General features: G+C 40.6%; 1 protein-coding gene across 1 annotated transcript; it reads right to left on the reverse strand.

Annotated features, from left to right (window-relative positions):
- Window positions 1–13,046: 13,046 nt before the first annotated feature.
- Window positions 13,047–13,490, reverse strand: LOC124972031 (ubiquitin-conjugating enzyme E2 D2-like). Its single transcript, XM_047536119.1, has one exon. The coding sequence runs from the start codon at window positions 13,488–13,490 to the stop codon at window positions 13,047–13,049; it is 444 nt and encodes a 147-aa protein (XP_047392075.1).
- Between the last annotated feature and the right edge of the window lie 5,486 nt (window positions 13,491–18,976).

Genomic DNA, 18,976 nt, shown 5'->3' on the forward strand with positions numbered 1-18,976 from the left:
TTCCACCTCTCCAATCCCCTGGGGTAAACCCCAGAGGTCTAAAACCTAACATTATCTGGCAAACTGATGTAACTCATTATACACCATTTGGAAAATTAAAATATATATTCATGTAAATTGATACTTACTCCCATGCCTGCTGGGTCACTGTTCACTCTGGTGAAAAGACCAAGCACGCTGAAAGCCATTTCTTACATGTTTTGCCACTTTAGGCTTGCCTCAACAAATCAAAACGGATAATGCACCCTGTTTTACAAGTAAATCATTACAAGAATTTTTCAACAATTGGCATATTAAACACACTACAGGAATCCCATATAATCCAAAAGGACAAGTCATAATTGAAAGACATAATAAAACTTTAAAAAATCAACTAATAAAACAAAAAGGGGAAAATAACCCCCATGATCAATTAAGAACAGCAATGCTTACATTAAATATTTTAAATTTCTCAAAAAATCAGCCTTTAACTGCATTCCAATGACACTGGGCCAATCAGGTGCCTTATCTGAAAGTTGAAGTTGAATGGAAAGATCCATTAACTGGATGCTGGTGTGGTCCTGATCCACTAATAAGTGCTGGCAGAGGTTTTGGATGTGTATTCCCAATTGGAGAACCAAACCCTATCTGGGTGCCCGCCAGGAACCTCAAATACCATCAACCAGAACAATATAATTCACCCAAGAGCACACCCTCTTGAGATATGTCTACCACAAGTATTCTAAAATCCCTCCTCCTCCTCCAACTTCGACTCAGCTGTTTCTGTTTCCATTCCCCAGCCCAGCTCACCCAGTCCTCCTGCCACGAGGTCCCACATATACCGGTGTGGAGGGAGTAACCAGTCCAACCATCAGTGGCATGTCCTAGTAAGGAGTATGATATAGTAGCCCCAGTCCCCACAAGTATTGGGAGATAATTGTTTCACAATTTTCTGTGTCCAAACCTGAATTGATTACTAACCAGGAATAAGGGTTAAAATGCCCTAGGCATCAAGTTTCTGCTGGAACATTTTAGCCCCTTTCAGATCCAGATCTCAGTCAAGGCTTACATTGAAATGTAAATAGAGAAAGCCTGAAGGCTCAGTAGGAGACCGTCTCAAACCCAAGAAAAAAAAAAAAGCAAAAAGTCTTACCTGAACTCCAGCAAAAGTAAATTTTATGGTGCTTTACTAAAGTAATTAACGGCCGTATCATTTTTCCAGGACTCTTGTTTTTTTTTAATTCTACATTTTTTTTGAGCTCATGACTTTTTTGATCAGTTCTATTTTTTTATTCAACTAGTTTTTGAACATCTGTTACATTGCAATGGAGATTCACCTATAAAGTTTCAAGGCCTTTGATTTTGTGTTATGTGTATGACATGCTGTCTGATGTCATGTTTTGTCTGTATCAAGACTGAGCATTCCTAAAATTAAAATTTAAAAATGGATCCAAATATTTTTAATTCACGTGATTTAAAGAGGTTCAATTTAAATTGGGTAAACTAATAGAAGTAAAATGTCTTGAAAATAACTTGCAAGTCTCTAGGTGGTCAAACTAATATAATGTTGATGTTTATAAAATGCCTAACATCAATTTTTCTAGGACTTTCCTCCAACAAGATAAAGCTGGCAAATACTGTTCAGGACACTTGTCTAATATCTTGTTTTTTTTGTTTTTTTTTTTTTTTAAGAAAATAAGTGAATTAGAATTGACATGCATGGGATTACTCAAATGTGTTTGTAGAGAAAATTGTTTTGTGTCATCACTAAACTAAAAACAAGATTACCAAGAGTTATGTCCTAACAGATACAATTCTATATACGAAGGGTAGCAAAAGTTTCAACTATTTCAATTAGACTACTATAAATAAAAAAATATTTAGTCTTGTGAAAATAGAGTAATTTATCTAAATTCAGAAACATTGGGGTATACAATTATGGTTAAACAACTGTTAGAGTATTGTACTACTCTTTGTATATTAAATGTGTTCATATTTTCCAGGTATGCAAGTTTTTAAAGCAGGGTATTTATCAAGCTGCTATTCTCCAGATTAATCTTGTCTGTAATGGTAATTTTAAACTTATATAGAGTAAATTTTATTGGGGATTTATTTCTATCATTTAATGTTCTATTATAGGATAGGGTATATGTAAAATTTGTTACTTATTACACTGAGAAAATTTTAAGTGTAAATGTATTTCTAAAGGCTAGAGCCTGATTTGTTTAAAGGTTAATATTGTGAAACATAAAAACATTTTGCCACACAAAAGGGAAGTTAAAAGCTCTCTCAGCATTTCTTTAATTCATGTTTTAGATATAATGTTAAATTGTGTTAACTAATGTTCATGTAGACTCAGGAGTCAATATATGTAAACTGCTTAAAATGACATTTAAGAAAGAGTGTAATGTGCAGTAGCAAAAATGGGACAACAGTGATTAAGATTAGGGTTTCTGACCTCATGACTTTGGACAGTGGACTTCCTTGAGAGCTACACAGAGCTCCTAACATTGCACTTTGCAGCTCTACCATCTTAGATCTACAGGCTCAACTTGATTCCTTGGTCGCTGTTGTCCTGCAAAATCGTTGTGTTTTGGATCTGCTAATGGTGAAGGAAGAAAGGCTTTGCCTGTTCCTTGGTGAGAAGTGCTGTTTCTACGCCAACCGCTCTGGCATTGTACAAGATAAAATCAAAAACTACAAGAAGATCTCGAACGTCTTAGGAGCGAGCTCCACTCTAATTTCCTCTGGACTGGGTTACATGAGTGGCTCCCCTACCTCCTCCCGCTTAGGGGACCGCTAATCACCATTATCCTTGTGTTCACCTTTGTGCCTTGCATAATCAATAAGCTTATCCATTTACTGAAAAGTCAGGCTAAGTCTGTGCAGCTCATGGTGGTCCTACAGCATTATACCGCCCTTCATAATGATGATTGGGAGCCCTATAGGATCATGGATCACTCGTATCAGGACACTGGGGTCTAAGTGTCTCTCCCTTAAGCCCTGCTCCTCCTGAGGGGCCCGCCTGAAGTGCTAAGGTGGTAGTCAAAGACGGGTAAGATTTATGGGGAGCTCATACCAACCTAAGACAGGAAATGAGGGCTAGAGCCTCATTGTCCAGTGACAGGTAAGGATGTTGCTCTGCCGTGAACAACCTAAGACAGGCACACCTTCGAGTAAGGCAGACCCCCAAACTGCTAGGGTGATGTTCCATGATGGGTAAGACCCTCCCAGGGGCAACCTAAGACAGACACACCCTTAATATAAAACAAAAAAGGGGGATGTGTTGGGTCTAATGACATGTTAACTAACTCAGGCTGACTCCTTGCTTCCTGGTGAGTGAGCAGGATCAAGGCCTCAAAGGCAGTTTCAATAGTTAATGACGATAAACCGGACCACTGTCAGGGATTGGTCCACGAACGTGATCAGCTCGTGCTTGCCATATAGTCCAGTGGGACTCTTGCCTGCATGAACCCCCCTGCCTTGCTGACCTTTAAACTGATTGGTTCCTGCCTAGCCCCCACCCTACATAAAAGCTGTGTGATTTCCTCAACAAACGAGTTCCTGCTGTGACGGGTCTCCCTGACGCGTCTGATTGTCCTCCGCCAGGAGGGCTGGGAGCGGGTGGTCAGTCGGTCCTACCTATCCTGGTCTGACCTTGTTGGGTGTGTCCCCTTCCCTTGTCGCTGGTCGAGAAGAGCAAGGGGGCTTAAGACCCCAACAGTAAATGGCCAGCTATAGTTGACTAGTGGCTAATATATTGGACAGTACAGCTACAGAACATTTTTATTTGGCAGCATTGCCTAATCAGGTAGGGAAAAGAAAACAATGTGTAGTCATTAGTACCATTGGTACAAAAACAAAATCTCCTTATGTTTATAGTCTTACCTTGAAAAACATTAAAAAATTCTTAATACATGCATATTTTCATGCTTTTAATTAAAATAATAACACAAACCACTTTAGTCCTTTTATTGCTTTAACAAAATAACTGAGACTGGGTAATTCATATATAGTAAAAATTTATTTTTTATATTTACAGAGGCTGGGAAGTCCAAAATCACGTTGCTGACATGGTAGGGCCTTATTGCTGCATCATCACAAGGAAAACATGGTGAAAAGACCAAAAAGAGAGGAATGTTATGTCTCGAGAGGAATGTTATGTCTCGAGAGGAATAGAAGAGAGTAAACATACTCCCTCAAGCTCTTTTATAAAGGTCCACATTCCATCCATGAGAAATGTGGGATCCACCATCATAACCAAACGACCTTCTAAAGGCCCCATCTCTGAATACTATCACACCCACAGGTGAGTATATTTGGGGAGATCAATTTTGGGGGATATTCAGATCATAGTACCTCCTCACTTCTTAAAAAAAAAAGTACATTACTATGGTGACAGTAGTAATTTGCTTATCACCTGATTAGACACTTGTAAATTTATAAGTTCTACAGAGAAAATTGAGATTTTTCAATATCCACAATTAATTTTATAAAGTCAATTTTTACTTTTATAACCATATAGATCCAATCAGTTAAAACTGTCCAGGTCCAATATTCCATGTGTGAGAAACATGTCACTTACCCAAACCGAAAGAATGGGCCTGAAAACACAAGGCACAGAAAAAAATATTGAGTCTTTAATGATGATCTTGCAAGATTAGGTACCTGGTGGTCAAGAAACCCCAGAATAGTTAAAAATCAGCATTTTATCCCCTATTGAACAAGATCCCTCCTCTGAGTACCTTGGGATGCACAATCTTCCAGAATGTTGCCTAGGCTTTACTGTCTCGTATTGGATTATTTAAAGACCTAAGTTACTATTTCTTAACAGAGAGATTTCTGTTTTGGTTATGCTGACCCCTTCCCCCACCTCCTGTTTGTCAAGGGAATATTTAGGTACATGGACTTTGTTGATCTGCCATATCCAAAGGCTATGGTGCTATTGTGTGAGTTAACTGCTTGCAATTTTTCTATTCTGCTCTATTTCCCCTCTGACTGCCTTTCTTACATCCCAATTTTACATTAAAGGTGAAGTACTGTATTGTGAAAGTGAACCACAAGACTTTCTATTTCTCACACATAATATGTCTATGCAACTTGTGATAATGTTTATCTTTATCAAAGATTTTTTTAATTTAATGTAAGGTAAGTTTTCTTACATTAAATTTTCTGTTCTTTAATTATTGATTTTCCTTGTTAGAGTGTTAAAAATCTGAAAAGAAATATAAAATTGTGCTGGAGTGGGTAAAAGAGGATTATTAAAAGTTTAGTATTATTTAGTATTTTCAAAGGAGAGTGAAGAGCTTAATATCTAAACCTCAGTTCTTGAGTTTCGATGAAAGAAAACTTAAAATCAGATACTGAAAGTCATAAAAAAGAATTTTATTTAAGTAAAGGTAAATTGGAAGTGAGATAAGAGTAGGGTGAAAGTAGAGTAAGGCTCAAGAAGAGAGCCATCCCCAAGCAGAAAATGACAAAGGGAACAGTGGAATCTCCACATTTATTATTGATTACTGCTTACCTTGAGAACTGGGGTCCTCCGTTAGCAGCCTTTACCAATCAGGTGTTCAATTCCTCCTTCAAGTGTGGTGGTAGAGTTTTTGACCTTAGTCCTCTCTAGAACTGTCATGATGGCCATTTCATTCAGGAGGGCTTTGTTAGGGGATAGTTGGGTGAGGATAGTGGAAACACAAGGTTAAGATAGTAATTCTATAAAATGCGCCCACTGTACTGACTCCCATATGCTTTCTTTGTCAAAAATCAATTTGCCTGCAGTTTTGCCTGGCCTAAGTGAACATGATATGTCATATTCCTCAACAAACTACCTGATATCTGCAAGAAAATGCAGACAGGAAATAATGTTGATAGGAGGAACTCAAGTTACTTTGAAGGGAGAGAATTTTGTGATCCTTTTCACAAATCAGATTCTGGAAGATAAGGATAGTTCTTCCTAAACATAAAATCTATAAGAATGTATGGTTAAGAATCCAATAAGAACAAGTCAGCATGGGTCAAGGTGTCCTAGAGTTGCCATGGCAGTGGGGACTTGAAAGTCTGATGTTATCCTGTGGTTAGTCAAAAGTCAAGAGATGGGCCTCGGAAGGACTCTTTGGAAAGTTCTTGGGATCCCCAATAAGACTGGAGTGCAGGAGACATATTGTGTCTCTCCTCTCTGACAGGACCCACTCTCTCCCTTCAGAGAGTCCCCTTTTGTCAGGGTCTTAAACCCCCTTGATCTTCTCGACCAGAGACAAGGGAAGGGGACACACCCAACAAGGTCAGACCAGGATAGGTAGGACCGACTGACCACCCGCTCCCAGCCCTCCTGGCGGAGGACAATCAGACGCGTCAGGGAGACCCGTCACAGCAGGAACTCATTTGTTGAGGAAATCACACAGCTTTTATGTAGGGTGGGGGCTAGGCGGGAACCAATCAGCTTAAAGGTCAGCAAGGCAGGGAGGTTCAGGCAGGTAAGAGTCCCATAGGACTATATGGCAAGCACGAGCTGATCACGTTCGTGGACCAATCCCTGACAGTGGTCCGGTTTATCGTCATTAACTATTGAAACTGCCTTTGAGGCCTTGATCCTGCTCACTCACCAGGAAGCAAGGAGTCAGCCTGAGTTAGTTAACATGTCATTAGACCCAACACATCCCCCTTTTTTGTTTTATATTAAGGGTGTGTCTGTCTTAGGTTGCCCCTGGGAGGGTCTTACCCATCATGGAACATCACCCTAGCAGTTTGGGGGTCTGCCTTACTCGAAGGTGTGCCTGTCTTAGGTTGTCCACGGCAGAGCAACATCCTTACCCGTCACTGGACAATGAGGCTCTAGCCCTCATTTCCTGTCTTAGGTTGGTATGAGCTCCCCATGAATCTTACCCATCTTTGACTACCACCTTAGCACTTCAGGCGGGCCCCTCAGGAGGAGCAGGGCTTAAGGAAGAGACACTTAGACCCCAGTGTCCTGATACGAGTGATCCATGATCCTATAGGGTTCCCAATCATCATTATGAAGGGCGGTATAATGCTGTAGGACCACCATGAGCTGCACAGACTTAGCCTGACTTTTCAGTAAATGGATAAGCTTATTGATTATGCAAGGCACAAAGGTGAACACAAGGATAATGGTGATTAGCAGTCCCCTAAGCGGGAGGAGGTAGGGGAGCCACTCATGTAACCCAGTCCAGAGGAACTACGACGTTCGAGATCTTCTTGTAGTTTTTGATTTTATCTTGTACAATGCCAGAGCGGTTGGCGTAGAAACAGCACTTCTCACCAAGGAACAGGCAAAGCCTTCCTTCCTTCACCATTAGCAGATCCAAACCACAACGATTTTGCAGGACAACAGAGGCCAAGGAATCAAGTTGAGCCTGTAGATCTAAGATGATAGAGCTGCAAAGTGCAATGTTAGGAGCTCTGTGTAGCTCTCAAGGAAGTCCACTGTCCAAAGTCGTGAGGTCAGAGACCCTAATCTTAATCACTATTGTCCCATTTTTGCTACTGCACATTACACTCTTTCTTAAATGTCATTTTAAGCAGTTTACATATATTGACTCCTGAGTCTACATGAACATTAGTTAACACAATTTAACATCATATCTAAAACATGAATTAAAGAAATGCTGAGAGAGCTTTTAACTTTCCTTTTGTGTGGCAAAGTGGCAAAATGTTTTCATGTTTCACAATATTAACCTTTAAACAAATCAAGCTCTCAATAACCTTCAGAAATACATTTAACAAATTTTACATATACCCTATTGATGACAGGTCCTATAATAGAGCATTAAATGATAGAAATATCCCCAACAAAATTCACTCTTTATAATTACCATTACAGACAAGTTTGATTTGTGGAATAGCAGCTTGATAAATTTCCTGTTTTAAAAACTTGTATACCTGGAAAATATGAACACATTTAATATACAAAGAGTGAACATTTCACAATTACCTTGACACTTTTATATTACCAAATTTAGTTTTTAAAGAAAAATTTGGACTCTGTAATGTAGTACAATACTCTAACAGTTGCTTAACCATAATTGTATAAACCCCAATTTTTAAGACTAATTGTTCTAAAGAATAAAACTTAATAGACACCAAATTAAGAGTAAATTAGTGTTTCTAAGAAATCCTTGTCATTTTACCATATAGATTAATCTTTGGTTTATATCAGAACATTAGTATTTCACCTTAGGAAAAAACCTTAAATAGCTTTAACTGTGTCACATACATACAACCAACTTAGTTACATGCAAACTTACTGAAACTTGCCCTTTACAGACTTTCTTAGCACTTATTTAGACCCTCATGTATTTTATCACATAAGCACTTTCTTATCCAGAAACATTTTGTTTTTCACTAAATATATTTCCATATCTAGAATCTTTTATTTTTTCTGTCCTATCTGTTGACCTTTTTGTTCACATTCTGAAACAACTCTTACAAAATTTCTTAATTTATATAAATTACTCCATTTTAATAAGATTAAATATTTTGTTATTTATAGTACTCTAATTGAAACACAGTTGAAACCTTTAGAACCCTTTGTATAAAGAATTATACCTGTTAGGACATAACTCTTAGTAACCTTGTTTTTAGTTTAGTGATGACACAAAACAATTTTCTCTACAAACACATTTGAGTAATCCCATGCATGTCAACTCTAATTCACTTATTTTCTTAAAACCAAGATATCAGACAAGTGTCCTGAATAGTATTTGCCATCTTTTTCTTGTTGAAGGAAAGTCCTAGAAAAATTGATATTAGACATTTTATAAACATTAATATTTTATTAGTTTGACCACTTAATTTTAAGTTTGTTCTTAATTTTAAGGACATTTTACTTTTATTAGTTTACCCAATTTAAATTGAACCTCATTAAATCACGTGAATTAAAAATATTTGGATCCATTTTTAAAAACTCAATTTTTATGCACACTTATATTTAACACAAAAGCAAAGGCCTTGTAATATTTATCTCCATTGCAATGTAACGGATGTTCAAAAACTCCAGTTGAATAAAAAAAATAGAACTGATCAAAAAAGTCATGAGCTCAAAAAAAATGTAGAATTCTAAAAAAAAAGAGTCCTGGAAAAATGATAGGGCCGTTAAGTACTTTAGTAAAGTACCATAAAATTTACTTTTACTGGAGTTCAGGTAAGACTCTTTTTGCTCTTTTTTTTTTTTCTTTTGGGTTTGCCACAGGTTTCCTACTAAGCATCTCGCTTCTTTCATTTACATTTCAATGTAAACCTTGACTGAGATTTGGATCTGAAAGTGGCTAAAATGCTCTAGCAGAAACTTGATGCCTAGGGCATTTTAACTGTTATTCCTGGTTAGTAATCAATTCAGGTTTGGATACAGAAAATTATGAAATAATTATCTCCCAATACTTGTGGGGCCTGGGGCTACTATATCATACTCCTTACTAGAACATGCCACTGATGGTTGGGGTGGTTACTCCCTCCACACCGGCATATGTGGGAACTCATGGCAGGAGGACTAGGTGGGCTGGGTGGGGCGAAGTTGGAGGAGGAAGAGGAATTAAGAGGGGGAGAAGAAGGAGGCATTTGCAGGAAGAGCAGAGAAGCGCAAGAAAGAAGAGACTTGAAGATAAGGAATCCCTTTCCATCTGCCCGTTCGCTCACGGAAGCTGTGTGCCAATATCTTTGGTAGCCACAATCCACCTTCCCATGGAGCAATCTTTCATTCCTGCACAGGCCAATTTGTGATCGGTAGTCATTCCTTCCAAAACTAACATTTTAACATTTACCGGGAAGGCCATACAGGGAGGGGGGAGGTTAGAGTCTATGAGTTCTTGCCCAGTATCATAAAATGGCCACCGGGAAGATTTCCCACCATCTGGAAGGAGGAGGGCGAGGGCTTTCATTGGAGTCTGATGTGGCCCCAGAATACAAGATGGCAGCAATGAGCCTCCCCGGGGTGGTAGTGGGCCCTCGCTATGTGTAGTGGTTGGTTGCCCTCATGGTTCCTCAACCTTGGGAGGAGCAGATGGAGATGGATTGGGCTCCTCATTAAAGGTCTCCCAACGTGGTTTACTATGTGGCAAGTTTCTGGAAGGAGATGCAATGGGAGGAGCCGGCGGTTCTTTAGGTGGCAGCTCTTTGGGGAGAAACTTGGAGCCCCCTTTGGGAGGTCCTTGAGAGAAGCAGGCCTTAAGGGCGGATAATGTAGGGCAGACTCCTAATGGGGGACCCTCCCCTAAACTGATTTCCCTCTTCTTAACAAGTTGTTCTACACAATCCCATGTGCACCAGTCAAAAAGATAAGTGGCAGGAAGCCAAGGGGCCACCCGAGTAAAGGTGTTCCAGGCTTTTTCTGCCTGTGTATCAGACCACTCAAGGCCCCTACTCTTCAGCATGAGTCTAAGAGCTGAGAGCGCAGGGTCACCATGTGTGGTGTGTGTTTGCCCCATCTTTTCAGGGATGCCTTACCTCAGAACTCGCTTGGCCCGATCTGCCGGTACTTTCAGTTTTGAAACTGCCTCTTCGCTTTGGCTGCGGTTCAGCCTTGAGGGGCCCCACGTTTGGCGCCAGATGTCGGGGTCTTAAGCCCCCTTGCTCTTCTCCACCAGCGACAAGGGAAGGGGACACTCCCCAACAAGGTCAGACCAGGATAGGTAGGGTCCACTGACCATCCCCCAGCCCTCCAGGCAGAGGCCAATCAGACGCGTCAGGGAGACCCGTCACAGCAGGAACTCGTTTGTTGAGGAAGTCACACAGCTTTTATGTAGGGTGGAGGCTAGGCGGGAACCAATCAGTTTAAAGGTCAGCAAGGCAGGGGGGTTCATGCAGGCAAGAGTCCCATTGGACTATATGGCAAGCACGAGCTGATCATGTTCGCGGAACTGTTGTTAACCAATCCCTGATGGTGGTCAGGTTTATCGTCATTAAATATTGAAACTGCCTTTGAGGCCTTGATCCTGCTCACTCACCAGGAAGTAAGGAGTCAGCCTGAGTTAGTTAACATGTCATTAGACCCAACACCCTTTCCCTTTTCCTATTCCTTTGATAAACTCTGAGCAACATGTTTGAAATCTGACTTGGTTGCGAGAATTGGGGTTTGAAAAGGGGGTCTTCGTGCTGCTTCAGTTTTTCAGAAGGCTCCAGTGCTGTAGCAGCTTCATCTCCAAGTTAATTCTGTGTTATTTTGGGTACTGGAGCCTGTAATTAATAGAAGTTACCTTACTGTGCCTGTGATACTAAAGAATACTCCCTTCTGAGACAGAAGCAGGCATACAGTGCCCTAACACCTGGTTTTATCTTTTTAAAACATTTTTTTAAATTCTTTTTTATGTTGTGATACCTAGTTCTATCTTGACATTTATGGGCTCTGTCAAGAGTAAGTCCAACAATTCCTTCTTTTTTGATGTTTTTCCCCAAATTAGCTGCTTTTAATTTTGTTTATTTTCAAGGTTTGTGTATGAATGCTTTCCTACAGGTTATCTACAAGTCATCTTCCTTGGCAGTAACTTAAAATTTTAAGAGTAACTTAAATGTAAACCTCTGACCTTGCTATGCATCCTAGTCCTTGTTAATACTACCTGACAATATCATAATGAATATATTTTATATTTCATCTTTAAATTGCTTTATTAAGGTATGTTTGTACAGCAGACAGCCTTGGAAGATAGCACTCCAGGGCAGAGAGAAGATTTGTTTTCTGACCAGGTTAATAAGAACATCTCTCTCTGGCATAAGTGGGGCAGGTTTTCTAGCATGCTCCTTCAAAGACTGGGGCTGCTCAGCTGTGACAGAAACCCTTTGTGTGTGCAGCAGCCACCTGGTCTGATACACATCTCCCCCTTAGGATTTGTGGGGAAAGGGGAACCTACATCAGTGAAGCTCATGCTGCCTCCTTGCTATGCCAGGATTAATAAAGGTCTTTGTCTCCAACCCAGGAGTCTCTGTCATTCTTCCAGTTTCCATCAAAATGCTGACAGGCTAACTTGTAGGCTTGAAAGCTGGGTAAAATCTCAGACCATACATGGTACTTGGGAGAAGACAGTGGAATGAATCTGACATAACTTTCCTATGTATGTATATGAATACAGTGAATCTCAACATCTTGTACAACCACATGACTGGGATTCTAATTAGAATAAGATATACTCCATGTTTGTATAAATATGTCAAAATATACTCTACAGTCATGTATAACTAAAAAAATAAAAAATATTATACGAATTAAAAAAAAAAAACAAACAAACCACAAAGCCCAGTAGGTATGTCAGGAGAAGCCATGTCCAACCCAGAGGATGGGGGAAAGGCAAAGCATGAAAAATGGTGGAAATAGAAGAGGTGGAAGGTGTAGAAACCTGGGATCAAAACATTTTATTTAAGGGCAGCTCTTAATTCATTTCGTCTTTGGTCAGTTGAGCATGGACCTCAAAATAAAGAATATGAGTTAATATTAATCTTGATCAAAATTGGAACACCTGAAGGCATAAATTCTTCAGAATGAAATGGATGCTTAACTAGCTTTGTAACCTTCACTTACTATTTCCTAGTTTTCAGTTCAATAAGACTCCACAGTTTTCCCACTGGTAGGTGGAAGTGGAATGCTCTTCTTTGCATTCTAAAGCCACAACCCTCTTGATCTATTTTTGTTTTCCAATCCTAAGCCAATAAAGAAGTCTTTAGTCAAAACTAAATTAAAACAGGTCTTATATTCTTTCTTGCACCTCCATCCCCCTTCTCCCCAGACAACTTCCATCAACCTAGCACTTCCCCCCTCCCCTCCTCCTCCTCCCCAACCCTCTCCAATATTCCTCCCCTCCCTCTTCCTCCCCTCCTCGTCCTCCCCTCCCTCTTCCTCCCCTCCCTCTTCCTCCCCTCCCTCTTCCTCTCCTCCCTCTTCCTCCCCTCTTATCCTTCCCCCATCCCCTTCCCTTGAGTCCAGATATAAAAGTTGTACAATGAGTGCGCAGAAGGATGGGGCGGGTGGAGGGAAGGCCTCACTCCATTGAAAGTAATGAAAAGACCACCAATTAATTGAATTGCCAATTTTGGATTTATTATGGCATTGACATTATATTTGGAAATCACATGGCATATTTTTCGGTCCACTCTTGAGCGACTCTGTCATACTTTCTCCTGTCCTTTAGATAGATCTTAGCAATTTCAGGAACCAAAGGATCATCCGGGTTTGGGTCGCACAACATAGAGCAGATAGACAACAGCACTTTAGAAATTGTCAGCGCTGGCGACCACTCCGATTTAAGGATGTCTAGACAGATGCTCCCGCTTCTGTTGATATTCGGATGGTAAATTCGAGTGATGAACGTGATCTTGGGTGGTTTGAAGGGATAATCAGATGGAAACTGTATGGACAGAAAAAAGACCCCTCCCTGGTAGGGACTGTCGTTGGGCCCCATGATGGCAGCTTGCCAATGAAACATATCGTTCCCCACCGGCCCTGCAGAGCACTGGGCTGGGGGGTCTCGAGCCAGGTCTAGGAGCTCCTTGTGAATGCGCTTCAGAGCCATCGCGGGGTGGTCACTGCTTGGCACAGGGACTGGCGCTTGTGGAGGAAGTCGGCGATCGCGACCGAGGGGTGTAGGGTTCGGCGGGGCGGACGGCAGCACTGGGGTGCTGGTGCTGGTCGCGGGGTCTGAGTGGCGCCGGTCAGGAGCCAAGAGGCTGCCGAGACCCGGAGGGAAAGGGGCGCGCCCCTGCACCTGAGGTTCTGCAGAACACCTGTGGTTCAGGGCCGCTGTCGACGTGCCTTCTGGAGCTAAAAATTCCGCTGCAGGGAGGCCGCGCCTCCTTAGGACGCTGCTGCCCAGAGAGGCCCCCGCTCCTGTCCAGGGCAGCCCGCTGCTGCCGCTGGCCCCTGACGCCCACATCCGGGCCCTGGCAACAGGAGGGGATCTGCTCTGTGAGGTCACAGAGGCCGCCCTGACGGAGCCGCGCTGCGTCGCCGCCCGCGCGCCCCGAGGAGTCCCGAGGGGCGGGGGCGGAGCGCGGAAGGAGGGGGTCTGGGGGTGGGGTGGGGGTGGGGTGGGGGCGGGGGCGGTGCGGGGGAGGTGGGGGCGGGGGCGGTGCGGGGCTCCCCGCGCTCCGCTGCCTGGCACGCTCTCCGAGTGGCGGGGAGGGTCACTACGCGCCGCCCTCCGCCCAGTTACTGGGATGGTCGGACAGTTGGACGAAGGCCCCCTTCCTCTCCCTTGGCTCACCTGCCTGGAACGCAGGTGCTACTGCTTTGACTTGATCCTGATCTCTCTCTCTCTCTGTCCATCTTTGAGAGTAAGGTACCCAGGCTGTGGACTGGACTTACGTGTGTATTTCCTAACAGGGACACAGCCTCTTGTACACACAACCTCAGCATTTGTAAGTTCGGGATAATACATTTTACAGTAACTTTTGATAATGTTTTGGTGAATTTATTTTTATGAAGATTTAAAGCCTTCAAATTTTCGATTTGGAGTTGAAATAAATTTAATGTTTGAAGAATTACTGACAGGACAGTAGCGAGGGAGTCATATATAAGCAGTGAATTTAACACTGATACAGTAATCTAATCTAATACTGCATCTGTATTCTGTGTGTGTGTCTGTCTGTCTGTGTGTGACTGCAGATTGAATCCAGGGCCTCGCATATGCTAGGCAAGTGTCCTAACATCCTCATTTCCTGTGTTCAAGGTTTGTCAACTGATAAATAATATCCTTAAATTTTTTTTTTAAAACTGTACAAGATTCAGTCTAGGATCACATATATTGCCTTTAGGCATAATGTCTGTTAAGTATCCTAAATCTGCAAAATTCCTACAGCTATGTCTTTTATGTTACTGATACTGTTGAAGAATACAGCATCTCCCACCCCAATCCCTTCACCAATCCCTAACACCCAATCCCTAACACTCCTCATTCTTAAAACCTTTCATAATAAACCCAGGCAATTTTGGAGCTAGGAAGGGGAAAATGGGGGAAAGAAAGACTGCTCAGGTTTGCATTTTGAATGCTGTAGGAAGTAAAAAAGTTCATGTTGTGTTATATTAGGACATGTTCATATTTTTGTAAATGGAGGGCCTTTTCATACACAGGAAATCCATATTCCCAAGTCCTTTCAGAAAAAATGAGAAGTTGGCAAATATTTGTGACAATGATGACATTTCCTAAAGAGTAAAGTAAGAACTGGGAAGGTAATGTATGCATTGACTCTAATTTCAGATTAAGACATGTGCACTTATAAAGATGTATATTTGTGTGCGTGTGTATTCTTACCACTGAATTATAACATTTTTTTAGTAAAATTATTAATATGAAGCATCTTGCAGATCTACACTTTTTTCTTTCCATTTTCTGCTTTGGTTTTCAGGGCTGCTGTAAAAGCACCACAAAATGGGTAGGTAAAAAGAAAAAAATGTACTCTCTCAGGATTGGTGAGACAGAAATTTGAAATCAAGGTGTTGGCACACTCTTGATGCTTCTGAAGACTCTCTAAAAAAAAATCCATACTTGCCTCATCCTAATTTCTGTTGGTTCTCAGTGAAGCCAGAATTAAAGACAGGCAATTAGTGTACAATAGGTAATAGAGTTGAATGGATGGAAGCGAATCTGAGTTTGGGAAGTTGGAAACCGCCCCTGGGAGATTGAAATGTTCACATCTCCAAAGTCCTTTGATACCACCCCTCCCCAAAAGTTGTTAATGAAGCAACTCCTGAGCAGACAGAGAGTTACTAATCAATGCCCCCTGGGCTGAGGCCTCCTTCCTGCCTAGTACTCCACCTTGGCCCTTCCAGCCCACCTGCTCAGCCCCTGGCCATTCCACCAAAATCTCCCAGTCACTACACAGGATAAGGGGAAATGAAAAAGATAAGGGAGAAGAATGCAGGAGAACAAAGGAAACTTTGGTCTATAAGAGGGGCAGGGCACTCTCACTTCCTGGGATACCAGAATACTAGTCACTGCCCTCTTCTCCCTTCTGGGAAAGTCTGTGTTACTACCTTTAAGTAAAACCTGCTGTATATGCTTGCCTTGGCGTGCTTCTCTAAAGTTTAAGCTTCAACATTTGAGGAAGCAGAACTTGTCACCAATACCAGTGGTACCATTACCAATACTTTTCTTTGTCTAGTGGCTACATCTCTGCAATCCCACTGTCATCTCATGGATTTTTTCCTTATGTATGTCCAAATCTTCCTCTCCTAATAAGGATATCAGACATTAGATTAACTGCCCATCCTTCTCTAGTATGGTTTCATTTTAATTTGATTACATCTGCAAAGACTCTATTTCCAAGAAAATGTCTGAAGTTCTGAATCAACCTGAATTAATTTAAGGAGAACACTCTTAGCTCAGTAAAATCTGCCACTCTGCCACTACCTTCCAAAATTCACATCTATACCATGTACAAAATACATTCATTATGTTCCACCGTCTCCATCATTTTTTTTTTTTTTGTGCTGGGGATTGAACCCAGGCCCTTGTGCTTACAAAGCAAGCACTCTACCGACTGAGCTATCTCCCCAGCCCCTCCATCATTCTTAATTATAGCATTAACTCTAATTCCAAAAATTTATCTTAAAATAAACAAAAAATTTTAAACCTTATTATTTTAATCATCTAAATCAGGTATGGGTAAGACTCGTGTCATTCATGTTTGCACAAAATTCATCTCCATTTGTGAAACTGTGAAACTAGGAAACAAATATGCTTCTAAACTACGATGCTACTGGCATAAGATAGACATATCACTATGAAAGAGGGATATGAAAGACGTAAAGGAGTCATTGTTTTCAAGCAAATGGAAAACCCGGAAGGGAAAAAACTCCATTTGTTTTCATGGTCTTTAAAATAATACTTTATGGCTCAACCCCATTCTCTGAGCCCAAGAAGGCCCCACGAAACCCTATTTCTATTCCTGCTCTTCTGGCTTCTTTCTCTACCTATGTGGCTTTTTCCTTGAGGTCATTATTCTTCTTTCTTGAAGGATGCACATGTTTGTACCTGAGTAATTCTGCCTATCAAATCCTTGAAGTCTGATGACCTTGCTTCATTTTGTCCTAACTCTGTCCCTTTCTGTTAAAGCTTGGAGTGCTTTCTCTAAGAATACAACCTCAAAAACTGTGGTCAAGAAGATCCACACTATTACGCAATAAGGTTCTGCATAGATCCAACCTGGATTAGTCCATCTGTATTTTTGGCTTCTACTGAAATAGTTAATTGCATCCATGAGTTCCATGCCTAGTCTCTTCAGTGAAAGATTGTGGAGCTATATGCTGATGCTACTCAACTTATGATTGGGTTATGTACTCATAAACCCATAGGAATTTGAAAATATCTTAAGTTGAAAATGCATTTAGTACACCTTACCTACTAACCAAATGTCATAGATTAGCAACATGATACACTGAAGAGTATTGTTTATTTACCCCTGTGATCATATGGCTGAATGAAAGCAGGGGTTGTTGCTACTGCTCAGTATTTCACAGGTATCATACCATATTTGTCAAGAAAATAATAAACTTCAAAGTTTGATGTATAAATTCTATCTACTCAAAGTTTGTCAGTCTTTCACCATCACAAAGTCAAAAAATTATAAGTTGAATCATCATAAATTGGGAACCATCTATATTTTGTCCTATTTCCAGAACATGTTATTTGGACAAACTGAGTATCATAAATTTATGGGTTTTTTCTTATTATTTAACAGTTCTATCCCCAATTTATTTTTTGTTCTCACATTTTGTTGTAAGTAGGATGGATAAACCAAGCTGTTCATTATATACATTACTTGGAAATTTCACCTAGATGTATAAATTGATCTTTTACAATTTCTCTTTCAGCCCAATAGCTGAATACAACCTAAGGGTTCTGCCATTTTGAAACAAGGATCATCTTTCTACTAATGTCCAATACCATTCTCCTCATTTAGTTCTGGGACATCACCAACAGAGTCTTTAACATTGTATTTCTACCAAAATTCAGTTCATAGTGATACATGTATTTCCTAGGATGATGAAAATATATCTTATTTTAAATTTTCTTCTATGCCTTCACAGTAATGAACTATAGTATATATATATATATATATATATATATATATATATATATATATATTTACCAGTAATACCTTTAATACAGTTTGTGTTTGTTTCTCACATTCCCTGTAAAATTATCCCAACCTCAACATATTATCCAATTAGAAAGTCACTTTCACAACTTGAGGCATGATTTACAACAGGACCCTTATTCCCTGTTACAATAACAATGCTATAATACTATCCACCCTATAGGTATATAAAATCAATTATGTTTTAACTTGACTGAGTCAAGAAGTATGCAGACACTGGTCAAACTTTATTCTGGTTGTGTCTGTGAGGGTATATCTGGGTGAGAGTTAAAGTTAAATCAAAAAATATAATTAGTTAACAGATTGTCCTCCCTAATGTGGGTTGGCATCATACCATCATTTGAATACCTGAATAAGACGAAAAGGCTGATACTTCTCTGAGTGTGTTTATGTGTTTGTCTCCTACTAATTGGATTGATTCGTTCCCCTTTGGAGAACTATAGTACGGATTTTTGGATCAAGAGTTGTTCTAGAGGAACAGGATTTTACACATGAGTATTATGAACTGATTCTGGGGTTTCTAGTGAAAGTATACTCTCCTATAAGCAAAGTGAAGGTGAGAAAGAGTAGATGGACCCTACAAAAAAGGAACTGGCCCTGTATTTCTTTGTTCCCCATAATTTAGTTTAAAACCTGCAGAGATGCTATACTCTACCTACAAGTTAACTCTGTTGATTATGTAACAATTTTGGCAGTGTACATGCTCATTACCCATAGGAACCCAAGTAAATCTCATGGCAGAAGCAAAACAGCAATTTCAATGACATGTAAACGGTACTATAATAAGGAAAAAGCAACCATCAATCACCTAGACTGGTCAGAACTAGCCATATCTTTACTGATTGGAAGGGAGCTCTTTACTGCATTCATCCATCTTTTCTCTGGAATCTAAATGTCTGGA

This window comes from Sciurus carolinensis, chromosome X (assembly GCF_902686445.1).
Source record: "Sciurus carolinensis chromosome X, mSciCar1.2, whole genome shotgun sequence".
NCBI lineage: Eukaryota > Metazoa > Chordata > Mammalia > Rodentia > Sciuridae > Sciurus > Sciurus carolinensis.

Coding starts and splice junctions, on each gene's coding strand:
- LOC124972031 (XM_047536119.1), bottom strand. CDS start 13,490: ATGGCTCTGAAGCGCATTCACAAGGAGCTCCTAGACCTGGCTCGAGAC.